Source organism: Microplitis mediator, chromosome 7, assembly GCF_029852145.1.
Source record: "Microplitis mediator isolate UGA2020A chromosome 7, iyMicMedi2.1, whole genome shotgun sequence".
Classification (NCBI taxonomy): domain Eukaryota; kingdom Metazoa; phylum Arthropoda; class Insecta; order Hymenoptera; family Braconidae; genus Microplitis; species Microplitis mediator.
Genome location: NC_079975.1, coordinates 10,115,176 through 10,142,571, shown reverse-complemented (window position 1 = coordinate 10,142,571; position 27,396 = coordinate 10,115,176). Strand labels below are relative to the sequence as shown.

General features: G+C 26.7%; 4 protein-coding genes across 7 annotated transcripts; 1 reads left to right on the top strand and 3 right to left on the bottom strand.

Annotated features, from left to right (window-relative positions):
* The first annotated feature begins 197 nt into the window (after window positions 1-197).
* On the top strand, window positions 198-6,877 carry LOC130670846 (protein LSM14 homolog car-1). Of its 3 annotated transcripts, none has more exons than XM_057474423.1 (7): window positions 198-431; window positions 1,232-1,386; window positions 1,472-1,769; window positions 2,493-2,682; window positions 2,760-3,083; window positions 4,139-4,318; window positions 4,440-6,877. In XM_057474423.1, the coding sequence occupies exons 1-7, from the start codon at window positions 311-313 to the stop codon at window positions 4,777-4,779; spliced, it is 1,608 nt and encodes a 535-aa protein (XP_057330406.1). In that variant the 5' UTR covers window positions 198-310; the 3' UTR covers window positions 4,780-6,877. The 3 variants fall into 3 exon arrangements, with proteins under 3 accessions (XP_057330406.1, XP_057330404.1, XP_057330407.1); XM_057474421.1 differs by having other exon boundaries at window positions 199-431; window positions 4,437-6,877; XM_057474424.1 differs by having other exon boundaries at window positions 201-431; window positions 1,472-1,664; window positions 4,437-6,877.
* On the bottom strand, window positions 6,517-12,990 carry LOC130670847 (15-hydroxyprostaglandin dehydrogenase [NAD(+)]-like). Its single transcript, XM_057474425.1, has 7 exons — window positions 12,839-12,990; window positions 12,589-12,752; window positions 9,193-9,319; window positions 9,008-9,114; window positions 8,722-8,895; window positions 7,838-7,992; window positions 6,517-7,746 (listed from the first exon to the last, which is right to left on the bottom strand). The coding sequence occupies exons 1-7, from the start codon at window positions 12,840-12,842 to the stop codon at window positions 7,503-7,505; spliced, it is 975 nt and encodes a 324-aa protein (XP_057330408.1). The 5' UTR covers window positions 12,843-12,990; the 3' UTR covers window positions 6,517-7,502.
* Window positions 12,991-17,110: 4,120 nt separating this feature from the next.
* Window positions 17,111-20,315, bottom strand: LOC130670977 (alcohol dehydrogenase-like). Of its 2 annotated transcripts, none has more exons than XM_057474626.1 (6): window positions 20,127-20,314; window positions 19,889-20,021; window positions 19,695-19,801; window positions 19,429-19,602; window positions 19,178-19,323; window positions 17,111-17,369 (listed from the first exon to the last, which is right to left on the bottom strand). In XM_057474626.1, the coding sequence occupies exons 1-6, from the start codon at window positions 20,217-20,219 to the stop codon at window positions 17,216-17,218; spliced, it is 807 nt and encodes a 268-aa protein (XP_057330609.1). In that variant the 5' UTR covers window positions 20,220-20,314; the 3' UTR covers window positions 17,111-17,215. The 2 variants fall into 2 exon arrangements, 1 of the variants encoding a protein (XP_057330609.1); XR_008990461.1 differs by having other exon boundaries at window positions 17,231-17,369; window positions 19,082-19,323; window positions 20,127-20,315.
* Window positions 20,316-21,649: 1,334 nt separating this feature from the next.
* LOC130671100 (protein roadkill-like) lies at window positions 21,650-23,334 on the bottom strand. Its single transcript, XM_057474799.1, has 2 exons — window positions 23,094-23,334; window positions 21,650-23,026 (listed from the first exon to the last, which is right to left on the bottom strand). Exon 2 carries the CDS (start codon window positions 23,006-23,008, stop codon window positions 22,070-22,072), a length of 939 nt encoding a protein of 312 aa, XP_057330782.1. The 5' UTR covers window positions 23,009-23,026; window positions 23,094-23,334; the 3' UTR covers window positions 21,650-22,069.
* Window positions 23,335-27,396: the final 4,062 nt, after the last annotated feature.

The window sequence follows — 27,396 nt, the reverse complement described above, 5'->3', positions numbered from 1 at the left end:
ATCATGATAAAAATAATTGTAATAAAATAAACATAAAGTCATTTTCTAAAAAATTTAATTATTATAAAAACAATCATAATTGTAATTAAATAAAATAGTTATTTTATTTTGAATAGTATTTAATGAGAGCATGCGCGGTTAATTTAAAATGTTGGCATAACTGGAAAGAGCGACACAGGACACAGGCACGAGCCATAGAGCATTCAGCAGCATATTGGTGTCGGCTTGTTCACTTGGTCAGATGGTATCGTGGGTTCTCTAGCGATATATATCTATTTTTTATTTAAGAATAAATAATAAAAGCATCAAGATGAGTTCTGGAATGCCAGAACTTGGCTCTAAGATCAGCTTAATATCTAAAGCTGATATTCGTTATGAAGGAAGACTTTTTACTGTTGATCCTCAAGAATGTACAATTGCTCTCGCGAATGGTGAGTCTTTTTGTAACATAGTATCATTTCAAGATGGAGTACAATTTGTAAGCATCATTGCTCCATTTTTCCGGCTCAACTTATTTAATATTAATAACGCATTTTCATTTATATTTTAATCCTCTCATTTATTCCTCACTCAATTTCATTATCATTATTTTTATTTCATATAAAATCATTTTTAAGTTCATTAATTATTATAACAAACAATCATATTGAGCTAGTAATATTTCCAGTTATAAATTTCATTTTTTTCAGCTCATAATTTCCTTTTTTTTTTATTTTATTACATTTTCCAGTTGATTATTTCCATTATTTTTAAATTAACGTACTTGAAAAATATTCTTTGTATCGATTTAAAAGTATTGTTCAATGACGAAATATAAAAATTAATTTGATATTAATTAATTAAAAAAAAAAAAAAAAAACTTTTAAAAAAAGTTTATCATGAAAAGTTTTGACCTCGCAGATTCAAAAGTAAAAAAAAAAAAGAAAAGAAAAAAAAAATATTATCAAGATCCGGGAATTTTACGTTGAAATATTATATATGAATTTTTTTTTGTCGGTAGCTTGTGTTATTATCGTGTTTGAGCAACAGTTAGTTACCATTAATGAATTACTATATGTTGTTTACATTTACATTCTTTTCCCGAATAAAAATTCTCAAACTTGTTGATTGTTAGATTAAATGAAAATGTATCGATGAGTCACCAGTTTTAATCTTTAATACTTTATGTACTTAAGCCCTTGTACTTGTTACCACAATTATTTTGTAAAATATAATTTATTTAATATTACAGTACGTTCGTTCGGTACCGAAGATCGAGACACGCAATTTCCGGTCGCTCCACAAAATCAAATTTACGAGTACATTCTCTTCAGAGGTTCTGATATAAAAGATATTCGGGTTATCAACAATGTCAACACTATTCCTAATGATCCAGCGATTGTTCAGGTAAATAATAAATAATTAATTAAAATTTTATTTACTGTTGTCTAAATAATGAATAATTAACAATTAAATATGTTATTATTTTTAGATGACAGTTCAACCAACGATGAACCAACAGTCATACCAACCGCAGCCTGGATATGGACATCCAATGATGGGTCAAATGCCTCCAATGGGTGGACAATATGGGCCGCCGTATGGTATGGCCATGGGAGCAATGGGTCCAGTAATGACAATGCCTCCAGTTAGAGATCCTCGAGGAACAATGAATAAACCTCCAAGTGAGTTGACCTCAGGACCCATCGATTCCAACGTCATCAATATCCCCAATACACTGCCGACGGCCAACGTCAAGCCGTTGACAAAAGATCAATCTCTTGAAGATGGTAAACGGTTTTTGCTATGAACACTATCGTCTGCAAATGACGCATGTCTTCATCTGCTGCTTATTTGCCACATTTTCTGCACTATATTATTTACTTTTTATTGGCATGGTACAATAAAAAGCTTTTATTTTTATCGCTAATAGTTTGCTTAATTATGCCTATTGCTTTTTATTAACTTTATTTTTAAACATTCATTTTTATTTAAACTCTCATCACTAACGATTATATTAATTGCGCTCTATTATCTATATAAACAATATATATATAAAGTTTGTAGTTATTTTTTTTCAAGTCTATTAAATATCATTTTTTTTATGACAATATAATTCCTATACTTTAAACTATAATAAACTTTTATTTATAATTATTTTCTTAAAAAAATTATGTAAACTAAATTTCCGTTATCAAATAGTTTAAATTTTAATTCAATTTAACATTTAGATATTTCACTAAAACTACATGCTCTTTAAACAAAATTTTTATTTTAAAATACTTTTCTTATATTAAGTATTAATTACAACCACTGAAATTACCATCTTTATATAATTTCCTGACTACTTTAACGTCTTATGATCATACATATTTTTACTGTAATAATTACAGAATAAAAAAAAATAGAAACAACAATTAAAATTTCTCAAACAACCATTACAAAATATATTTTATTTAACATTTACTGATATTAGTAATTTAAATATTAATTATTGTTTAATTATATTATAGGTGTTATGGATCTAATAAGTGGCTCACGTTCAACGACACCAACATCTTCATTGCTCACTAGAAAAAGCCCAACAATGGATCAAGGAACCCAAGTAGGACAACAGCAACAACAAAAACAATCTGTTGGAAAAGCTATTGAGAAGCCTACTAATCGAACTGTACATCCACAACAAAATCGTGAACGTGACACGTAATATTTTTATTTAAATTAAAATATTTATAAATTTTAACTTTATTTTAATAAAATAATATAAATATTTTATTTAGACAAAATCGTGGTCGGACTGGCAGTGGAATGTCACATTACAGCGACGGAAAACGTGATGTAGTTACTCATGATAATCAGATGCACAATCAAAGACATTCTCGTGGCTCTCATGGATCCCAAGGTTCTCATGGACCTCAAGGTAATCGTGGCAGTCGTGGTGGATGGATTCCACGGGGTAACGTTTCACGCGGGCGTGGACGAGGACGTGGTGGTGCTTTTCCACAAAATCAAGCGGGTAATGCTGGTGGTAAACCCAAAAACACTTTGAAATTCGACAATGATTATGATTTTGAACAAGCAAATACTGAATTCGAAGAACTTAGGTAAGCTTTTATTTACTTATTACTTATTATTAATATTATAATAACGCATGATTTTGTGCCGGATTTGTTTCAATACTATTGTGAAATGATGAATGTGGATATCATGCGAAATAAAATTTGTACATTTATTAAAACCGTCGTGCAATTAATAACGTTCGGTTTACGCGATGTACATACATTATTTTTTTTACTTACAAAAAATTTTAAAGTGATAACATGGTGGCCACATTTCTGGAAAACCTAAAAAAACCTGGAAATGTCAGGGAATTATAAATATACTGGGAAAGTCAGGGAATTTCGTCCCAAAGCTGGAAAAATTTTTATTTTATTTTTTTTTTTTTACTGAAAAAGTCCGATAAATTTTTTTTCTGTCAAAACTGTTCAAAAAGCGGCGCGGTCCAAATGCGATTGTAATACCATTTTGAAAGAAAATCAGTAGAAATTGGTTCCAATAATGAAAAAATTAAGCAGTTAAAATTAAAAAGGCTGTTAGAAAAAAAAAGTTTTAGTAGAAACCAATTGTCAGGATCTTCAAGCTATCAACATACATATTAACGAGTTAAAAAACCAAAAACATTAAAAGTTTACATAAGTATTGAGCTAATAAGTTCCACTATATTTATTATTCGCGTACTTGATTAATATTTTATTAATATTCTATGAAAAGTTCTTATTTATGAAATTTATTCTAGTGAAAATGAAAAATTTATTCATATTTTATTATAGAGTGAGTTATATAAAAACAGATTTTGGAAATTATTTATTTAGTAAATAAAAAAAAACCCATGAACATTGACAAATAATAAAATAAAATTTCATTTAGCGACAATGATTGATTATTCATTGAACTGACTTATACCATTTTATTTCGAATTAAAAAAATATTTCTAGTGATTTAATATTACAATATATGGTCAGGGAATTTCTTAATTATTTGACTGAAATACCTGTAAAAGTCAGGGAATTTCAGTTTCAACAATCTGTGGTCACCATGGCGATAGTAATTGATAAATAATAATTGTTATTTTTATAAAAAATAATTTTATTTTATTTAGATCTCGATTGGCTAAAACAAAGATCGATGTGGGTACAGAAAATGAAAAGAAAGACGACAGCGGAAATGAGACAGGAGCTGGTGAAGGAGAACCTGAAGAAGAAACTGATGTTGTCCATTATGACAAAGCTAAATCGTTCTTTGATAATATTAGCTGTGAAGCTGTTGAGAGAAGTAAAGGGTTAGTATTTACTTATATAATCAATAATAATATTTTATTTCATAAATAAATAATTGACATTAATTATGATAACGCTGCTTAAGATGTTAAATAAAATTTTATAATTTTTATTATACAGAAGATCTCAACGTACGGATTGGCGAACAGAACGTAAATTAAATTCAGAAACATTTGGAGTATCATCAACAAGACGTGGTGGTTTCCGTGGTAGAGGCTACTATAATCGTGGAATGGGTGGTGGTACATATCGCAATAATAATACTGGACCTGGTGGACCATTAGGTGGAGGTAACATGGGATCAGGTGGATACCGTGGAAATTATCGAGGAAATCGAGGTAACAATTCGGCTAATCGTAATAAACGAGGGCAAAATCACGGTAGTAACAGTAATGGAGGACAAAATGGTCCTATCAATAATCAAAGTACAAGTCAAAATCGTCTTGTTACTGGTACCGCGTAAAAGTTATTCAATTTATAAATATATACATACAAATATATGTATATATATCTCCCCTGAACCCAATATAATGATTATTAATCACTAGAACGGGATTAAACATACAATTATAAATAAACAACGCGATACTTTATAAGTATTTACTTAGCTTAAGATTTTTACTGTGTGTGCGGTGTTATAATAGCGAGAGAAATAAAAATAATCGAAAGTAAGATAAAATAATAATTTTAATTAGTATTTCGATTAAATTATGATTTATGTGAATTTAATGTCATTGTAAAAAAAAACAAAAAACTTTGACATTACGATAAAGTATACAGAACTTCGTATTCTTTAAATTCATTTAAAACGATAAATATTATTGTGTTTATAATTTTAAAAGTAATCAAGAGTATGATCATCAGCCGCGATATAAATGCATTAAATCTCATACATTTGAAGTTACGTTTTTTTTTTTATTACTATTAATATTATCGATTCAATTATCTTATATTTTTATTTTTTTTGGTTTCGTCAGTGAAAAATATTTAGAATAGCATCGGTAAATGAAATAAAGAATAAGAATAGGGTTTTGGGGAGAAATTAAGTAATTAAAAAATAAACGAATAAATTTATTCTTCAGTGTTTTAAGTTGTAAAAAATATGGGAAAAAAAAGAATAAAAATGAAAAAAAATTCCAATTAAAAATAAAAATTAATATAAGACATGTACTGAATAGAAGCAGATTTGATTTAACTCTCCTGTAAGTATTACTTGATAATAATTAAGGCATAAAATAATAAACTATATATGATTATATAAGCATATATTTGTTTTAAAAAAAAAAGGAAGGATTTACTATGATGGAAATATTAGGTGTAGTTGGATTGTATCCGCTAAGACGGAAGTCGATGGATTATTTTATTGCCAAATGGATTGTTATCAATCAAATCTGTCTTTCCTCATGATTATCAATAAATAATTTTGAAATATTTTGAATAATGTAATTATAAGTTAATTAACTAAACAATTATTAATTAAATAAAAATTGTATGACGTCGTAATGCGCTATTCTCTCGTAAATACTGTTAATAAAAAAAAAATTAATAACAATAATAATAATACAATGCTCGCGATCATTTAACATTGATTGCTTATCATGAACTCGCATGAATTAACGTATTGGATGTGATCATTGACCGAACTAAATTATCAATCGGTAACGTATTTTCTCTAAGAAAATTAAATGTAAAAGTAATGTCATGCTTTATACTATATATATATATATATATATATATATATATATATATATATATATATATATATATATATATATATATATAATATGTAACGGTGAAATGTAAAATAGGATACTTATAAATAAATATTAAAAAAGTAAAATTGATAATAATTAAAAAAAAATTATAAATAATAAAAATGATATGAACAGAGTGTCGTGATAATAAATTTTTCAAAATTATGCCGCGTGTTATAATGGTATTACTTAAAATTTATTGCCAATCGATAAATAAATGAATAAAGTTAAAGATTTGGCTTAACAAGATTTAACAAAGTTAATTATCGAGTTTAAATTATCCGCGTGTGGAAATAAATTATTTAAATAATTTTTTTTTTTAATGTCAGAGTATTGAAAAATAATAATATTATTATAAATCATAAACAATATACTGTTTATGATATAAAACCCTCAAAGAAAATTTATTTGATAATTAATGACTACGAGCAAATAAAACAAATAAATTATTTGAAAAATTTATTATTTATATTAATAGTTGCCAATGATAACTGTAACTATTTGCACATGTTACTTTTATATATTTACTGTAGGGTTTTGAATTTTTTTTTTTTCTTGAAACGACAGAAGTATGTGTGAGTTTAAATGAATCTCACGCTGTTTTGAATTTAGATTTTTAAATTAAAATGAAAGTTGAAATTGTATGATTATTATTAGACAATTTGAGAAGAAGAAGAAAAATGTTTATTATGATAATTATTAATTGATTGTTTGCGGCTGTTATTTTTTTATAGACTTAAATTGAGTCTTATCTCTTATATATGTAATGTCTACACCTCAAATGAATAAACAAATATTCCACACTCATGTTAATTGATTTAACTAAAATATCATTTTTTGTCAAAAAATAAAAAAACTGTTTATACAAATTGTATAATTCGACGATTGTCAGTAGAATTTAATTTTTTTTAAGTGAGGCTGTAAACGAGAATTAAAGAAAGAGAGAGAGAAAAAGTGTAATTGTAGATGATAAGTCGATGCATATGTTAAATTTCTCTTCGCATGTAATTATTAAAGCAGCATGAACAATTACTGACAATTAATTTTTTTTGTACAGTGGACACTGTGATTCATGATGCTGAACAATAATAATAATAATTAAGTGAAAAACAAAAAATAATCATTTTCATGTACTTGAATTAATTTTTTTTTCTTTTCTTTCTTAGATTTATTATTTTACTTTTTTTCTTCACAATATTTACAATTATCCGTGGTACTTTTTATACATTTCTTATTATAAATATAAAATTTTTATTCAGTCTAAAACGATTGAAACTAAAATGATATTATTGATTTCATTTTGTTCATTCATTCTGTAATTTAATAAATGTATAAAAAAAAATTTTAACTTAAATCTAATTTTCTACAGTAACAAAGTATATAATTTAATAAATTTATTTTTTATCTTAAACTTTGAATGTTAATTATAATTCTACGCACAACTTGTAAGTCCTGTTCGTATATTATTATCGTAAATTCTAAGCTCATTACTTGGTCGTCCTTTCGTCATTGGTTGACTAAACGTAGGAATAAAATTGTTCTTGTAACATCTCTTCAAAGATTTGTAATGTGGTGTCAGTACTTCATATGGTGTTTGTCCATTATCAATAACCCATATACTGCCAGATTCACCACATCTGAGTATCGTCATCAAACCTTTCGCTACGATGTAAGGTCTGAAATTAAAAATATTTATTAGTATACTGATCAACACTTTATAAATTATTATTATATTTATTTATTTGAATATATTAAATTAATAATTACGTTTGAATAGATAAATTTTCGAGGTTTTTAACAAAGTCTGCTTTCATTATTCTTGATGATAGTCTATTTGGACTGTTGATAGTAAGTGCAGTCTCTGTTAGTCCAGGACAAAGACCCATTACTCGTACGCCGGTTCTCTTATAATGATAAGATGCCTATTAAATTTATCAATTCATTTAAATATATATGCATTACTTTATTATTTTAATAATATAACAATATATACACTGTTAAAATTTTTCTTGAAATGAAAAGAAAATTACTTGAAGTTATTGACAAGTTGAAATCAGTCATGAATATGAAATATGAATATCATAATACATTAACTTATTTACATACTTTCAATTTTTTAGTCATAAATGTCACAAAAATTAAAATCACAATAAATTTTATTTTCGTTCATATCAATAATTATTTTTTTATTGTTCGAAAGTCAATTAATTTTAATGCTGATAGTTATCTTAAAAACTACAATTTTTATTGAAAAATTTATTTTTTTCATGTATAATTAGTTTTTAAATATGAAGAATTTCATAACAAGGCTTTAATAAACACAGTCATTAAAAATTAATCAAGATTTAAAAAAAAAAATTAGTACTGTATTTTAAAAATTTGTTTAATTTAAATTCAACTCAATATTTTGATTAAATAATCACATAGAATATATATTTTTAAATAGTCTCATTGTATTTTCATAAAAGATTGTTTTAATTTTTTAAAGTATGTGAACAAATTGATATTAATAAATTTTATTAAACTGATGACAATTATCCTTGAAAATCGAAAAAAATTTTATCAGTATATATATATATGTTTTTAATAATTAAATTAATTATTCAATCTTAGTACTGCTAAAATATGAACAAAAAAACAAAAAAACTTACACCAAGTGATTGTGAAAGCCCGATCATTGCAAATTTAGTTGCTGTGTAAACTGGAAGTTGAGCTGTTGTTTTAAAATCAAAATATTGACCTATATTTACAAGAACTCCTCCATTATGTCCTTGATCCTTGCCCATAAATTGTAGTGCAAGAGTTGCAACAGATAACATTCCGGTCTATTGATAAAAACAAAAAATAATCAATTTATCATTTTTATCAATATTTTTTTAGTTTAAATTCTTTAAATAATTTTTATTGTTAATTATTATCATATAATAAATAACTTACAACGTTGATTGCGATTTCTTTTTCCCATCGTCGTTCATCCAAAATACCTGCGTTATTAACTACAATATCGATACTATCCATAGACTTTGATAGTTGAGTAAATGTATCTAATAATTAAAAAAAAAAAAATGTTTAAAGTAATTTGAATTTAAAATTTAATGATTTCAAAACTTTAAAATAATTACCAAGCATTTGTGACGAATTTGATGTGTCAGCATTGATGAAAATAATTTTTTCTTCTCCATAGGTCTTAGTTACTATTCTAACAGCTTGCTCTCCAGCTGCTGTATCCACATCAATAATTGCAACTTTCTAAAAAAAAATTATGTATTTTGTTAAATTTAATAATTTACATTAAATTATTTATACTTTTTGTCAATAATAAATTTTTTACTTCCGTTTTCGCGCCATTTACAAAAATCGTTATTTGTTTCAATTAAACCTAAATACACTTATTGTCTGTCAATTTATTTTATGTAATTATTATAAAATTAGTATACTAATAAATGAGGAAGTCGAATTTCTAAGAATAAGTAAAAAAGTTCATTTTTCGACAAAAGTCAGGTAATTTAAATATTTTCTGGTCAAACTGAGAGCCTGAACATAATAATATGTTGGGTGCCGTACCATCATCCTAAAAGTATTTCTCCACCAGATACATCATACTGCAAATAGAATCAAGTATTTGATCTGAATGATGGAGAATTTAGAAAGTTCACTTAAAAAATGTGACTACAAAAACAAACAACATTCAAAAAGACTCGCATTAATAATTTCAAATGTACCAAAATGAATCGCGACAAAACTATAAAATGGTTATATACTCTAAAACTATTACCGAAATATCTCGATGTGATTCTAACTAGAGTACAGTCTTTAACGGTGGCAAAACTCAACGGTGTACCGAATAGTCAACTTATATTATCGATTCAACAAGTTCTTATTTTAAATTTTATTAAACGAATATATTTTTAGTAGATTTCATAGAAATCTAAGGCATTTGTCTTTATGGTAGAATTTCCAAAAAATTTTGCCATAGTCTATAGTTTTCCCGCGATTCATTTCGGTATATACACTAATGCAAAAAATTAAAGGAGCAGAAAAATTTTATAAATTTTTTAGTGATTTTTGGAAGGCTGTAACTTGGTGAAAAAAAATCGTATCGAAAATTTAAAAAAAGCATTTCATAGCTTGAAATCTCTAGTTTAGGTGTATTTTTTTCAAAATTTTTTAAAGGCTCCGATTATTGCGCAAACATTAGAAATACCGCGAGCCAAAAAATTTCTAAATTTTTTTTTTTTTTCCGAAGAGCCCACGGACCGCGGAAAAATTCTTTCAACTAAACGAATCCATACATCGTTTAGCAAATTTATTCAGCTTCAGTTTGGTTTTTTTTTTTAACCTCGTAGGACGATTTGTCGCAGAGATATCAGCCTTCAAACAAAAAATGATCCTTTTGGCTTTGATCTTCGATATTTCAGGTACCAATGATCGCACAGAAAGTTAAAGGGTGACGTTGAAAACTTGAATAAATTCCCTACAAGACCCTGTCATCATTTTTTGAAAAAAAAAATTTTTTTTATTTTTAACATCCATTAGAAGAAAGTACAAAAAAATGACTTTTTTTGGTTTTTTAGTAAATCAACCGCTACTCTGCAAATATCGATAAAAAAAATAATGTTGCCAGGGACTTTTTTAGCTTAATGTACCCCCAAGACCCCTGTAAATTTTTAAATTGATCTATCGAACCGTTTTCTGGGAATCATCGATCGAAGTTTAGCTAAACAATTAAAGGAGCAAGTTTTGTTCCTTTAATTGTGTAATCATAATCAAAATGAAAAAATTTTTTTTTTTCGACTTTTCTCGAATTTTTGCGTTGGTGACTCAGCAAATGCAAGGAAATGACAAAAAAAATAAAAAATGTCAAAAAAAAAATTTAGAACACAAAAAACAAGTTTCAATTTTTTTTTTTTCTTCGATTTTTTTTGACATTTTTTGGAAATTTTTTATTTTTTTTGTCATTTCCTTGCATTTGCTGAGTCACCAACGCAAAAATTTGAGAAAAGTCGAAAAAAAAAATTTTTTTCATTTTGATTATGATTACACAATTAAAGGAACAAATCTTGCTTCTTTAATTGTTTAGCTAAACTTTGATCGATGATTCCCAGAAAACGGTTCGATAGATCAATTTAAAAATTTACAGGGGTCTTGGGGGTACATTAAGCTAAAAAAATCCCTGGCAACATTATTTTTTTTAATCGATATTTGCAGAGTAGCGGTTGATTTACTAAAAAACCAAAAAAAGTCATTTTTTTGTACTTTCTTCTAATGGATGTTAAAAATAAAAAAAATCTTTTTTTCAAAAAATGATGACAGGGTTTTGTAGGGAATTTATTCAAGTTTTCAACGTTGCCCTTTAACTTTCTGTGCGATCATTGGTACCTGAAATATCGAAGATCAAAGCCAAAAGGATCATTTTTTGTTTGAAGGCTGATATCTCTGCGACAAATCGTCCTACGAGGTTAAAAAAAAAACCAAACTGAAGCTGAATAAATTTGCTAAACGATGTATGGATTCGTTTAGTTGAAAGAATTTTTCCGCGGTCCGTGGGCTCTTCGGAAAAAAAAAAAAAATTTAGAAATTTTTTGGCTCGCGGTATTTCTAATGTTTGCGCAATAATCGGAGCCTTTAAAAAATTTTGAAAAAAATACACCTAAACTAGAGATTTCAAGCTATGAAATGCTTTTTTTAAATTTTCGATACGATTTTTTTTCACCAAGTTACAGCCTTCCAAAAATCACTAAAAAATTTATAAAATTTTTCTGCTCCTTTAATTTTTTGCATTAGTGTATATAGAATTATTGATGCAAGTCCTTTTGAATATTGTTTGTTTTAGTAATCCCATTTAACAATTATAACTCAATTCTGGAGGGAGACTATAGTTGAAAATAGTTGCGCATGACTTGCTCAAGATCTGCTCAAGACTGAAAATTGACCTTAAGCCTTGAACAGATCTTGAGCAAGCCATGCGTAAGTATCTACTGTAAGTTATACTGGTGCAAGAAATTCGACAGACACTGTTTCATTCCACGTGTTCAAGATATCTTTAATATTCTTGCGTACGATACCATGAGCAAGACATACACAAATCTTGACATAGATTTCTTGATACAAGATCTTGCGAAAGACACATACGTAGAAAAAGACACTAGCAGCTAGGGGTCTTACTCAAGATACTTACTCCAGAATCTTGCTCGAACACGTGTTACTAAGGAGTCGCATTATTTTAATGAATTGTCTATACTATCTGTCATTTAGATCCAGTACTTGATGAAATTTATAGTATGATATGTTTTTAGGATGATGGTAAAGCACTCGACAATGAAATTCATCAACTCGTTCTTCAACGAATTTTCTTTGAAATTTTATGCTAATATACAAATGAAAATATCAAATTTATTCAAAATTAAATACCTTCTTTCAAAATTTATTTTTTAAAATAACTTTAAATATAAATTACCAACAATCACATAAAAAAGTGAAGCGGGCGAGAGTATTTTGGTATTTAATATTTAACATACCTTTGCACCATGCTCAAGAAAATGATTAACAAATGAGTAACCCAATCCAGAAGCTCCACCAGTTATAATAACATTTTTCCCACAAACAAGACCTTTTATTATTTCAAGTTCTTTAGCTTTTTCTTCAGCAGACGCACGACGACTTTTACGATCTGGAAAATCGGCTAAAATAATTTTAATTAATTAGTATATTGATAGAAGTAATAAAATAAAAGTTCAATTATTTATAATGTATAATATAATTTAATACCCATATTAAATTAAAATATTATTTATTTATATTTTTTAAGTTTAATTATAAAATACTGATCAGCGAATCTTCTCGTCTCAATGAGTAGACAGAATAAAACTAAAGTTAATAATGCTAATCAAATTTATATTTATATCTGTTGAAGAACAACGTAATTGCATCCACGCGCCACCGCGTGTCCGTCCCTTCCTCGAATTTAAAAAGACAAATAATCAGTCGCGACACGCGTAGATTGAAGAGGGGAGAGTTCACTTCTTTTAAAAACTCATATTGATAATCATTTTTACATTAAAATAAAAAGATTTAATATTATTTAATATCTACTCTTTTAATTTAAGTATTTTTCGAATTAATAATAATTTTTTCTATGGTCATTAAATTATTTAATGCGCACACTCGATTTAGTTATAAATGATGTATTAAAAATATAACTTTTTTTACTGATCTTTCCTATATGATCTTTGATATTGAAGTAAAAAAAATTTGATTCTGATTAATCATATAAGTTATAATATATTATAAAATTTATAAAAGTTATTTCTAGTAACTGATAGTGAACTCAAAGTTCATAATTGAACTGCTTTTAACTGCTATGAATAATCTCGATATTTCTTTGCATATATGTATTACTGTTAATATTTTCTATGGTTTGTGTATATCTTCTTAGAACAAGAGGTGAAGAAAAGTCAAGAAAAATTTATACGTCAGTCTCTTATCAGACACGCGACTTTCCCTTCTAGATTCTTGGCACGAGGGCACCGGAGTTATACTAAAACCGGGGAAGAACATGATAGTCGAGGCCAATAGAAATCTTCTAAAGTATATTATAATAGAGTTCAATTTTATTTTTTAAATTTTATAAATGTGAATTTTTTTTTTTCTTTATTTAGATAAAAAAAAAACATATTTATCACATAAAGTATCACTACGATATTATTCACATGATTAATGTGGATTATTTTTCGACCTTAAAAATAAAAAAGTCGTAATATTTATAACAATATTATATTTTAAAACCGATCACGTGGACACTTTTGAGGATATCGAGAGAATTCACTGATATTATATATAGTGTAAAAATAATTTTAAAAGTTTATGACTTCATACATGTATATCTTTAAACTTTAGACACTACAACTTTTCTGATATTATTTTATCGTCTTGAGATAACTTTCAAATAATAATCACGTATATAAATATTTAGTTTATGTAACGTTTGTTGTTATTTTTAAATTTATATGGTACTTATTTTTAATAACTAATTACAAGAAATGTTTTACAAATAGCAAATAATCTGAAAGATTTTTACAGTGGACACAATAAAGGCGAAAACTGTCTCAGGCAAAATTTGGCCAAAAACTTAAAAGTTTTCTCTCCCAATTTTCGGATTGTTTATTAAAAATAATAAAATTTCGGTGTGTTTTCGGCTTACTCGGCCTTTTCCAATAAAATTCTGTGGCTTTGCCGTAAATTCAGCTAAATTTAAGCTTCTTTAAACATTTTTTGATTTCGGCCCTTTTCCAGCGTATTTTCGGCCAAATATTTTTAGCCGGGTTATTTAATAATAATAATTTATTTATCATAATAAATTATTAACGATACAGGAAAATATGAACGATTAGAAAAATATAAGATAAAAATTTTGAAAAAGTTTAAATCTAATCAGTAATAAATGTTTTTTAAATTTTAATACAAATATATAACTAAATTTTGAAACAGTACTGTACGACGTTGTAAAATGTTTAAATTGAAAAATATAAGAGTATTATTTTATAATCAACAAAAATAAAAAGATAATGCAAAATAATTACTCTTTGTGTTCTACTTATGCATTTTATTAAATAATTGTAGATATATTTTAGCAAATTAATTTTATAAACAAAAAAATAAACCTGCAGACAAAAACTCAAATAAAAATGTTCATATAAAATATTATCGACTATTATTATTAGATATGAAATACAATCCGGATAAAATATTACGAGGTCAGTTAGAATTAAAATAAGTATCAATAGAAATTTCTAGAGATATCTCAGTATTAAAACATCATATCAAATAAGTTGTTAACAAATACAATCTTATAAATGTAGTTAATAATTTAAGGCTAAATATAAACTAAAAAAAATTTTTAATTTACTATGAAAAGAAACGTTTTATTGATAATATCAATTTTGTGAAAAATTAATACGTATAACATCATCAAATATATTTTGAAACAGGCCTATATATAGTATATTGTGTGGCCAAGGATGAAACAAGACGATTTCAGGCAAAGGTAAAGTTAACTTACAACACCCAACGTCTGAAATCGTGTTTTATCTTGTGCTATACATTATATTTTTCATATCACCAACATATATATTGGGAGTTTTAATGTCTGGTGCATGTCAAAAAATCGGTCTGTCAGTTGACCCTGCGGGCCAGCCCCAAAACTTCCCGCTGTTTTCGAGCTCGCTGAGCTCGAAAACATTATTGTGAATATATTTTCGAGCTCTTCGAGCTCGCAAATACTTTTGTATGCCATTGTTTTGTAAAAAACCATTTTTTAGCATTTCTTTCTTCCACGATATCTCGCGAACGAATTAACCGATTTTGATGGTTGAGGTGGCAATCGACGCGTTTTATCAAGTTCTAAAGCTGGTCGAATTTTGAAATTGATTTATTCAGCCGTTTTTGAGAAATTTCAAAAAAACCAAGGAAAAAATTTTTTTTGAATTCTTTCGTCAACGGTTTCTCTTGAACGAATAAACCGATTTTGATGGTTGAGGTGGCATTCGACGCGGCTTATAGAGTTTTAGAGCTGATTAGATTTTGGAATCAATCCATCGAGCAAATTGGAAGTTATCCAAATAAAACATTTTTAAAAAAATTTTATTTTTGAAATATCTCTGAACGCACCCTACCGATTAAGTTCAAATTTCTACGGCCTCAAGACATTAACAAGCCGCGTCGAATGACACCTCAACGATCAAAATCGGTTCATCCGTTCAAGAGTTATGAATATTTACATACATACATACGTACGTACGTACACACATACATACACTCGGACATCATCGTGAAATTAGTCAGGATAGCTTCCTAGGACCTCGAAACGTCGACATCTGATGGAAATTCGATTTTCGTAAATCGGACCGAAACCAATAACTTCCCGAATTTTTGAAAATTTACAATTTTCTTAGCGGGAAGTTAAAAAACAAATTTCTGGTCGTTAGAGCGACAAAATAATAATGCTGTATTTTAAATATTCAAATTTAAGTAATTTAACAAGGAAAATAATGGCTGTTTATTAATTTTCGTTGATTGAATCTCATATTTTTTTTTAAATTTAAATTTCCAAAACTGTTTAGTTTGATTAGTTATTAGAACGACATAAATATTTGAGTTTTACAATAAAAAAAATGCGACTCGGACAGGAGTAAAGAAGTCAAAAATTAATTGTCACCATACCTGAACCGAAAGATTAAATTCCTGCACTTTTTTCGCAGAAAAAAATCGTACTTTTTTATTATGAAAAAATAAGTGATCAAAATTAGCGGATGCACCTATAGGGAAGAATCTGATCAGTTTCTGCCTACTAAATCACATTGATTTGAAATTTGCTTATTTTGACTGGTAAAACAGGCACTGGAACTCACAGTTTCAATGCAGGTGATATGAAATTAGTACATTACACACCGAGGGAGGACAGCAGAATATTCCAACCCGCGTGAGTAATTACCTACCCGAGCCGAAGGTGACTAACACGGGGATTGGGGCATCCTACCTTCCTCTCTTGGTGTCAGTGCAGCCAGATCGTGCGATATTTTTACTCCTTCTTGCCATTACACTCCATGCAATTTCATCACGGAAGGGGTAAAAATGTTGCACGATCTGTCCAAAGAGGTAAGCCCAAAAGAGGTAGAACTCGTGGTGGCTGCGATTAGATACCACGCGCAATGAGGATTTTTGATTATACCTCCGGTTGATGTCCACCTTAGTCGTCACTTGATTATATTTTTCGGCTAAGAGTGTCGCTTGGGTCAAAAGATGAGGATGACCACGCAGAGTGTGTATACCCGAAAAGGCGCGGAAACTGCCTCCGGTAAAACGAACGTGGATTTCGGGCCCGTTACATTAATTAATTCTACTTTGTTTCGACTGAACAGGGCAGGAATTTTAATTTTCGGTGTAGGCATGGTAAAAAGTTTTCTATTGTTAAAAAATTATATTAAAAGTCGTAGAATGTATAAATGATTTTAATAAATAAAAACTGTTCATAAATAAATAATATTTTTGAAATTTAATAATTTTATTGAAATTAATTTGGAGATACATGAATAATATTTAAAGATTCAATAAACATATTTAAAAAAAAATTAGTGATAATCTCATAGTTTAAATGTTTAAAGAATCTTCTTCTTTTTGTTTTGGGGGTAGTACATCCGGAGGTTGTACTTCATAAACTGGTTTATTATTTTCACTTATCCAGATACTTCCATTCTGTGCGCATCTTATCACATAGACTAACCCATGAGCAACTGTTTCAACTCTGAAATTATTAAATAAAAACATTACTGAATAATTATTTTAGTCACATAATTCAACGTTTAAATTTGTGTCGCGCAAATCATTAGGTCAATGCCGAAGAAATTAATATTGAATCATATAGAATAAGACCCCTGTTTAGAAAATCTCATAGAATCCGATAGATTCTCATAAATTCCCATTGAGAATAAATGAGTTCTATGAGAAGTGCTATAGTTAACTAATATAGTACTAATTACAACATAAATTTTCTTTCTTGTATGTATAAAGCTTTTTTAAAATTGGTCGACGTAAACTCATAGAACTTAAAAACAACCCGGGTCAAAAATAAAACTTGATTTAGACTTGGTTTACCAAGTCAAAATTTAGAGCCGTTTTTCACAAGACAAACTCGATTTTTTTTACGGAGAAATGAAATGCATTGAGTTTTCACCACGGTTTAGACTTAAATAACTTACTTAGTCATGATTTAAGATGAAAAAGTCAAAATCAAGTCGAAATTGACTTGGTTTAGACTTATTTAACTCAAATTATAAGGTAAAAAAGTCAAAACTAAGATGAAACCCGAAAACCACATTTTACACAAAAAAATACTGGTATATTTGAATTGATTGAGCAAGTCTAAAGTAAAGCGAATAAATAACATTTTTTCGACTTGGTTCAGCAAGTCGCAAAAGTAAGTTGAATGACTGTCGTGCTCAATGTGAAGACGAGTAAGTTCAAACTAAGTTCAAAAATACTAATAAGTTTAAACTCAGATGAAAAAAGCTCTAAAAGTTGACAAAAATTTAATTTAAGTCGGAAAAGTCAAGATCATCGCAAATTTTTTAAACAAATTTTTTTCCACAGGAATGAATTTATCAACTAAAACTTTGACTAAATTATTTTTTTAAATTAAGGGCATTCTCAGACAGTGTCCCCCACTTTTTAAAAATATGCAATGACTTTCAACTATCATAAGCGTATTAAAATTTCATTAATTAATTGGAAAAAAATTAAAACCGTAACTGAAAAAAGGACAACCTAGTCGGAATTTCAACGAGATATAGAACTTAAAAAAAAATTACTTAGAGTTGTTATCAATTAGGAATTAAACAAAATTTGTTGAATATATTTTAGCCGTCAAAATTTGAAAATTCGAATTATAAAATTGACATGAAGACTTTACTGAAATTTATTTAACAAATTTTGTTTAACTCCCGATTGATATCTACTGTAAGTAATTTTTTTTTTAATTCTGTATCCCAGTGAAATTGTAACTACGTTGTCCTTTTCCATTAATGATTTAATTTTGTTTTAATTAATTGATAAAATTTTCATACGCTTATGAAAGTTTAAAGTAATTGAAAATTGTTGAAAAATAGGTGGGCTCTGTCTGAGAATGGCTTTAATCTTTACAATAATTCACCAATCTCAGTAAATTTTTGTCGATAAGAAATTATCAAGATTTGTATTTTATTTAATTATTAGAGCAATTTAATGAATAATTTATCTGGCATTTAAAGAGACAACAACTTTTGTTTTTTAAATATTTTTCAGAAAACTAGAAAATTATCAAATTTAATAATTTAAAAATTTCATTGAATCTCTCAACTCATCAAACTTTACCAGCTGCTTTAAAATTATTAATAAAATAAATCGGAACATTCAGAGATATTTTTAACTTAATTTTAAATTTTCTATAATTTCTTGACCTCAGATAATTTAAAATAATACTTTTAATAATGTCTTCAAGCTTTTCGAGCTTGCAGATAGTGATAAGTTTTAAAGATGGCCCACAGGTCAACAATTTTCAATTTTTATCGTAATTACTTTTGAGGGTGAACTCTTGCACTTTCGGTTTCAATAATTTCCGTATCATCATTTTGACTTTTTTCACATGGATAGGTAAGTAATTTTGATAATCCTGGACAAAGTACAACGACTTTAACTCCTGTTCTCTTAAAATGATAAGGTTGCTGAAAATAAATAATTCATTTTTTTATTGGAAATACAAATTAGTTAATGAAACTAATTATTTTTTATATAATTGAATGATATTTATTTAGTAATTCAATAATTACTGAAAATGAGCGGCTAAAACTGATAACTGCTTGTTTCGCAGTTGAATAAATAGGGAGTTGTGGTACAGGTTCAAGGCCAAAAATTGTTGCAACATTGACGATAATTCCTCCTTTACCCCCCATATCTTTTCCCATTTGTTGTACTCCTAGAAGGCTACTACGAATTACAGTAGACTATCGGTAAAAGAATTAAAGATAAATATTATTGAAAAAATTTAATTGAAAAAAGTATAAAAAATATTTTGATAATATTTATCATTGCTTACGATATTAACGTCAATAGCTTTCGTTAAGTCCGTTTCATTGAGAAGATCTGCATTATTAATAAGAATTTCAAGCCCTCCAAGATAATTTATTGCTTCTTTAAATATAACTATTTAATAAAATATATCTTAATTAATAATCTTTTAATTTATTTAATTTTTATGCAAATAAAATAAAACAAAATAATAATATTTACTATCTAATTCACTACTTTTTGATATATCATTTTTAAAATGTGTAACTTTTTCTTCACCAAATTCAAGATTTAAATTTTCGATTGAAGATACTTCATTGCCATTAATATCTTCATCTCCAATCATTACAATTTTCTGTTAAATATTTAGTTAATTAATTAGTTTACTTTAATAATAAAAATAATAATAATAATAAAAATAATAATTAAGTATTAAATGTATTTATCATTAATAACTTACTTCAGCACCATTTCGTAGCAATTCACGACAAAAAGCTATTCCTAGTCGATTGATAGTACCAATAATGATAGCTTTTTTATCTTTTATTTGCATTTTAAATAAATATAATTATTTTTATAATTCAATGAAATTATAATAAAATCAATCGCCCCGGACGAGTGACGCTTATGCACTGCGATATTGTTCAGAATCGTTTTCTCAACTATATGACCCGTGACCTTTCTTGTTTTCGTTTAAATTACATTATAAGTATTACATATTTAAATAATTAAATAAAAAAAGTAATTAATGTAAATTAAAATTTTTTTCATTTTATTTATAACTTTTTTCTATTGACATTCGAATATAAATCATTTTTTTTTTTAGTTATAAATTGAAACTATAATTTTTAAAAAGTTTTCTTTCTGTCGTTCTCATAAAATTATTTTGTATTTCATTATAAAAAAAATTTTAAAGAATTTTTAATTACGATTATTATTTAATTATAGTAAAAGTTATTATAATTTATATTTTATAGTGATTAAAATATTTATATATTCTAAAGGAAAAATGTTTTTTGTTTTTTTCGAAAATTTTGGAATGTAGTAAATTGATCTAAGGTAAAAGACCTAGGACAAGATCAGGAAGCTCGTACTTGATCACTCTATGTATTTGTATATCTGTATCGAGTGAAATTTAGTAAATATGGATATAAAAATACATGAGTGATCAGATACTAGTTCCTTGATCGGTCTCTTACCTTATACAGAAATTATAACTTTTGAAAGTTTAATTTGACATTCATTAAGACGATCAATCCTCAAAACTAATCAAATTGAAGTTTTGATGAATTATTCAAATTATTATTCAAAAAATTTCGTACTAAACGTGCAACCATTCAGAAATAATCAGAAACGAACTCTTAGATTTTGGAATGATGACACGTTTTGTAAATTTGAATTTAAAAAGTCTCATTGAAACTAATAACTTTTCTGTTATTTAAACTTTTAATTTTCATATCGGAAAATCAAAAATTGAAAGGACTATTACTATCATTTAACAAATCATATGACTTATTTTATCTACAAAAATTATATTTTAAATCTTATCTAATTATTATTATAATTGTTAATATATTGTTACAGAAATTCAAATCCTAGATCATCAGATTTTATAACTATTGAATAGAAACCGATTGACGATTCTACAGAATATAATCGTTTAAAAATATCTAATGATATAAAATTAATTAAAGAAGAAAACGAATTGCATTAACAACAAAAAAGTTTTAAATAATTGTGTCAAATTCTAATTCTCGATGCACGAAAATACAAATTAATTATTAAAAAAAACCATAATTTTTTTCCTTTACTATATTTTATGTAATTAAAAATAAACAAAGTAATCAATAATGGTATTTTCAAATAATTTCACGAGTAGTTTTAAATAGTATTTATAAAATAATAATAATTTTTGCAGACTTTTATACTAAAAAGTAAACAACATTTTGTATTTTTTAAATTAAACATTTTTTTATTAAGCAGATCTATATTTTTTAGTTTATAAATTCAACAAACGAAGAATTTACTACATAAGCTCAAAGTGTATAAAGAAAATTTAATAGTATGAAGTACATATTTTTTATGAACAATATTTAAAAATATGAGAGCCATAAGTTCTAATTCCTTTTTATGTATAATTATGAATTTAAATAACATTTTTAAGAAAAAGTGCCCGATTGCTAGTCTCCTTATAAATTTCATTACCAAAATTGTTTTAAGACAGATAATTACTTCTTCACATTTTTTAATTAAAAATTATTTTTTATGGAGATCGGGGACTGGGCAGTTAATTATCAAAAATTTTATTTCTTAAACTAATTATTATAATTATTTTAGTTATAAAAATATTAGCTATATTACGTTTAGATATATACAATTAAATATATAAATTTAAATAATAATTTAAGCAAAACAAATTTTAATTCTTTTAGTTTTCTTAGCGCGTGACTCTCTCAAACCATCAACAATTTCATACAACAATTCACTTTTTATTAATGTTAATTTTTTATATTCATCTTGAATTTCAATACTTTTTATATTTTCTATAATAAATTTTAATGTCATTTTACGTAATCTATGAGCATTATTTTTTTCAGCCTCACAAATAATACGTATAGCGTTGTCTGTAGTAACAAAACGAAAAATAGTTGGCCCACAAAAATTATGTAATTTAGTTATTTTAAATTTTTCAGCAACATTTAACATTCTTAACGCAAGTTCGCAATTATTTTCAGCTAATGTTTCACCCGTATATAAAAATTTTAACACTTCTTGCATAACATCAGAATCTACATTTTCAATAGAAATACGATTCATTTCTTTATTTGATTTAAACATTCTTAAAAAAACAGAGCTCTGAGCAGCAAGAGTAATTTTATGAGCTGGAATTTCTCCACCACCAACAATCAATATGACATCACTCAATACAGCTGTCACATAAAAATTTGAGCAATTACTATTCCTATTAATCACCGATGATGGTAAAGATTTATCAGTAAAACCTAACCAAATAATTTTACAAACAACTTTCATTGATCCAATAAATTTATTGTCTTTAAGAACATCCAGCTTATGATGTTCACTCCAGTCATGAACAATTTTTGAATATTGTCTCACACTGTTAACAAATACTTGAAAAATTACTGTTCCCGGCTTGGTAACATAATCCTTTCTCACATCTATTGAAATATGTTTATCTCCAGCAGGGTGTTCAACTTTTATTGTAATTAGACAATAATCAAGAGCTTCCATAAAATATGAAGTAGCGTTAAGATAGTCCAAGCCAGAATTTATCGTACATTCATGTTTGATAGTATTACTTTTAACGTATTCCGCAGTCATCTTTATTTTTTTTCAAAGCTATAAATTAACAAACGTTGAAAATTATCTAGTCTTTAAATATAAATTCTACTCATTTATTGCTTACCTTAAATTAATTATGAAAAGTTATTATTCTATTTTTGTTATGTTACTAATAAACAGAAGTACAATTACTCGTATTCAAAATTTAGTAAGTTGTTGTAAATAATTTTTAAAATTGTTAGTAAACAAAATTTTATAAAAAATAAATAATATATTTTTTTAAATTTAAATTTATGTTATTGTTAACATTTAATGCACAGTTTAATTCATTATACAAATTAGCTTGTTCTACAACAATTACGGTAGCGCCATTTTTGTGATACGAATTGTTACGAATTTACACGATTAATTACGAAGTTCAAAATAATAAATATGTATAACATATAATTGCTAATTGATCATGAATCGTTTTTTGGTTTTTTAAAAATTCTTGGCCTTTTGAAATTTCAAATTTTAACTGAATAACTAAATTATCGTTACTAATAAAATATATAAAGTGGCAACTTTTTTACTTTATAACCAAAAATTAATAACAAGAAGGTATAAAAGAAGAATATTAATATATTATGTCTGTTCATAATGAGTGTGAATGTAACTGACAAGTGGGAATTTTTTAAATTTTAGAATAAATAAATAAAATGCAAGTAGAATAAAAAGTAAGAAATGCGTATTTAGATAAATGAAAAATCAGCCCAGTTTTTAAATTTCATTATTTTAATTAATTAATTTAAAATTTATAAAATGTCTCGTGTCTGCTATATTCATACTCATCTATTTTTATCACTTTTAATGATATTAATAAAATGAAATACATAAGTGTAAGTTGAAAATAGATTATATTTATGTTTTCTCATTAAAAATTTATGGTAAAGTACTAAATTACGTGATATAACTTTCGTTTTTTTATTTTATATTTGATATATTATATAATGTATATTTTTATACACGTCATGCGCAATTTTCGAATGAAAAGGTCAAGAACTGGGCCACTTACCTCAATGGATTGACTTAATGAATAAAATTAAAACATTAACTTGAAGTTATGGTGTCACACGAAGAAAACGAGTCTCGAAAATATTATAATTTTTAATATATTTTAGTAAGAAATACTAATGCAAGTCAATAAATAATTTACTTTCATTATTTATTACTAAATGTATAGTAAAAATTACAAAATGGTAATTAATACTAAATGTTTATTTGATAAATCACTATATTATTTTGACAAATCAGATGAATAGCGTAGTATATATTAAGTATTATAGAAAAACTAAAAATTACTAAACGTTTTTAATTTTTCAAAAGTGGATCGATGAAATTAACTATTGATAGAGATAGCGTATACGACTATGTACTATATTACAAGTTTAGATACTGTCGTTTAAAGGAGACATCAGACCGACAGACTGAGTAACTGAGACAAAAAGCCAGATGACGTTTTCGATCAATTTTACATCCCGGCTGACAAAACTCAATAAATAAAAAAGAGAAAATAAATAATCCAACCAGCACCAAGCAAGGAGTATAGGGACCAATACCACGAGAACTAATAGATGTGAGCTGCCCTATATAAAGGAACAACCATCTTCTTTACAACCAAGATAATAAAGGTTCGTTTTAAGTTATTTGCGACTTAAAAAAAAAATAAAAACAGAAATTAAATATATTGTATGAGTTATGCATGATGATAATTTGCAAATGAACTATAAAAAAAAAAAACGATAGACTGAGGGCAAGATTCGCACGCGGGAGATCAGGGTTCGAATCTCGGACAATTCGAGAATTTCTGAAAAATAAAAATTGACACCAACACTAATACGCATGTCATAAATAGTAACAATAATAGTATTAATAATAATAATAAAAAGATGAATCACTATTAAAAATTTTGTTTTATTAAACTCCATTCTCATTATACCCGATGAAAAAAGATTTTATACAATTGTATAGAATTATATATCAATTATATATGGACTATATATAATTATATATAGACTATATATAATTGGATAGAAAAAATGGCCCGATCCAATTGTATACAATTTGTATAGAAATTGTATACAATTCTATACAAATTGTATACAATTCTATATATTGCAATTATATAGAATTGTATATAATTTGTATAAAATTGTATATAATTATATAGACTTGTATACAATTTGTATAGAATTGTATACAATTTCTATACAGTTGTATACAATTGGATCGGGCCATTTTTTGTATATAATTTTATACAATTGTATACAATCTTTTTTCATCGGGTAGTAAAATGTACTAAACTGAATAGTAAAATTTATTGTATTGAATAGTAAAATTTACTAAACATGTAGTCAAGTTTACGAATGCAGCTTATATTCATGGATATACTCGAATAATAAAAATTATTAAATATAAATAAAAACTTAATTCTTAAGATAGTAAAAATTACACAATTTCAATAGCTTATATTTTAAGTTTTTAATATGAGTTAAGTAATTTTTACTCATGTTTTTGATTAAAAATCCTTATATTTTTTTCATCGTGTAGATAGTGAATAAAACTCTATTAACAATGATGATTTTAAACAATTATCACTTAATGACTTTTTTTTTCAATTATCTTAACTACTTATATTTTTAACTATTAATCAAATTAACTAATCCATTATCTATCTATCTCTTTCTATATACATATAAAGATAATCGGTCGAAAAACCTTCATAAAAGTGTAAAAAACAGTATAAATGTTACTACGTTGTAAGTATAAAATGCGCAAGGAGTTTTATTAACGATAAATCACCAATTTTATAACTTTCTAAAGTTGATACAGGTAAGTTGTCTTTATTTTTTATTACTTTATGCGTATACTGATGCTTGGTATTATATTTCAAACCGTTGAATATGGTATAATACGAAGGGTCTATGAATATAAATTTTGATTAATCAAAACTATAAAATTATTGAGATTTAATTTTTAACAATATGTTAAATATTTTCTCAATTCTTTTTTATTTTGTTAAAATTTATATATCATATATGATATATAAACGGCTAAAGATTACAAGTTCAATACTTTATAATATTTTTCATGATACCAGCATCGAAGCTTGAAGTTTCAGTGTCTCTACAGCCCACCGAAAGAAGCTAATTTCAAGCCGATGCTGCAAACAAGTGCTAGAGAATTCGTAATTCAAAAATATACCTTCATACAGCGGGCAGAAACATGCGTGTTTCTTCCCTTGGAAAGAAGCACAGTTGTTTCTGCCCGGTGTCAGTTATATTTAATGTTCATTTGCAGTCTTATTGCTCTCATTTGTTTACTTGTCACTTCAGTTTACTCATTTCATTTTTCAAGTGACAGTTTTAATTAACCAAATAAAATTACTAAAAAATGAGTGAAAATAATATTTTTGTCTTATTTACTATTTAATAAGTGACTGTAAATCACATATTTCTCATTCTTTAACAGTTCTCCGCATCAGCTTGAAATTAACTTGTTTCTTACCGGCTGCTGACACTGGAACTTGAAGTTCCGATGCAGGTAATCATGAAAAATATAGTGTGTGACTCAGGATAAAACACGATTTCAGACTGCGGGTGATGTCAGCCAACCTCACCCTAGTCTGAAATCTTTTTGTTTCATCCCTTGTCACACAATATACTATTTCATGATAACATCATCGAAACTTCAAGATTCAGTGTCACTACAGCCAGTCGAAACAGGATAATTTCAGTCCAATGCCGCGAACAAATATTAGCGTATGCGTAAATTGCGAATGCCGTCAGTCAGCGGACAGAAACAAAATTGTTCCATCCCTTGGGAAGAAACAAAGAATGTTTCTGCCCCCTGACTCAAGGCATTCGCAATTTAAACTCTGATACTTTTCATTGGTTTAATAGTAATTTCAGACCATTAATTTTATTTACGTAATTGACAATTTTGACTTTGTGATTAAGTTTTAAAAAAATTGGTGTAAATAATAAATAGCATTTAAAGTTTCTGCTTAACTATAAATTGCAAATGACAATTTACGCTTACGCTAATAGTTGATGACATCATTGGCCTTGAATTAACTTCTTTCTGACTGGTTGCTGACACTGAAACTGAAAGTTCTAATGCAGGTAATCATGAAAAAGTAGAGTGTGTCACACAGAATGAAACAAAACGATTTCAGACTGCGGGTGATGTCAACTCTTGCCTATGACTCGGAAAGACAACTTCACCCTGGTCGGGAATCGTATCGTTTCATCCCTAAACACACAATGTACTATTAATTTTTTAATTTTTTTCGTAGCGAATTTAATAAACGATGGCTAAACAATTGCTAACACATTTTTTTTTTATTGGAGCGTTATTACTTACAATTATTACTGCAGAGATAGTAA

What these genes read in the sequence shown, in the direction of transcription:
- LOC130670846 (XM_057474421.1), top strand. Translation starts at nt 311, where the DNA reads ATGAGTTCTGGAATGCCAGAACTTGGCTCTAAGATCAGCTTAATATCT. An exon ending in CAAAATCGTGAACGTGACAC is followed by an intron (nt 2,683 to 2,759) that starts GTAATATTTTTA and finishes TATTTTATTTAG; the next exon opens with ACAAAATCGTGGTCGGACTG. An exon ending in ACTGAATTCGAAGAACTTAG is followed by an intron (nt 3,084 to 4,138) that starts GTAAGCTTTTAT and finishes TATTTTATTTAG; the next exon opens with ATCTCGATTGGCTAAAACAA.
- LOC130670847 (XM_057474425.1), bottom strand. An exon ending in AAATTCGTCACAAATGCTTG is followed by an intron (nt 9,115 to 9,192) that starts GTAATTATTTTA and finishes TTTAATTATTAG; the next exon opens with ATACATTTACTCAACTATCA. An exon ending in GAAAATTTATCTATTCAAAC is followed by an intron (nt 7,747 to 7,837) that starts GTAATTATTAAT and finishes TTTTAATTTCAG; the next exon opens with ACCTTACATCGTAGCGAAAG.
- LOC130671100 (XM_057474799.1), bottom strand. Translation starts at nt 23,008, where the DNA reads ATGACTGCGGAATACGTTAAAAGTAATACTATCAAACATGAATGTACG.
- LOC130670977 (XM_057474626.1), bottom strand. Translation starts at nt 20,219, where the DNA reads ATGCAAATAAAAGATAAAAAAGCTATCATTATTGGTACTATCAATCGA. An exon ending in AAGCTATTGACGTTAATATC is followed by an intron (nt 19,603 to 19,694) that starts GTAAGCAATGAT and finishes TTTTACCGATAG; the next exon opens with TCTACTGTAATTCGTAGTAG. An exon ending in GTTTTAGCCGCTCATTTTCA is followed by an intron (nt 19,324 to 19,428) that starts GTAATTATTGAA and finishes ATTTATTTTCAG; the next exon opens with CAACCTTATCATTTTAAGAG.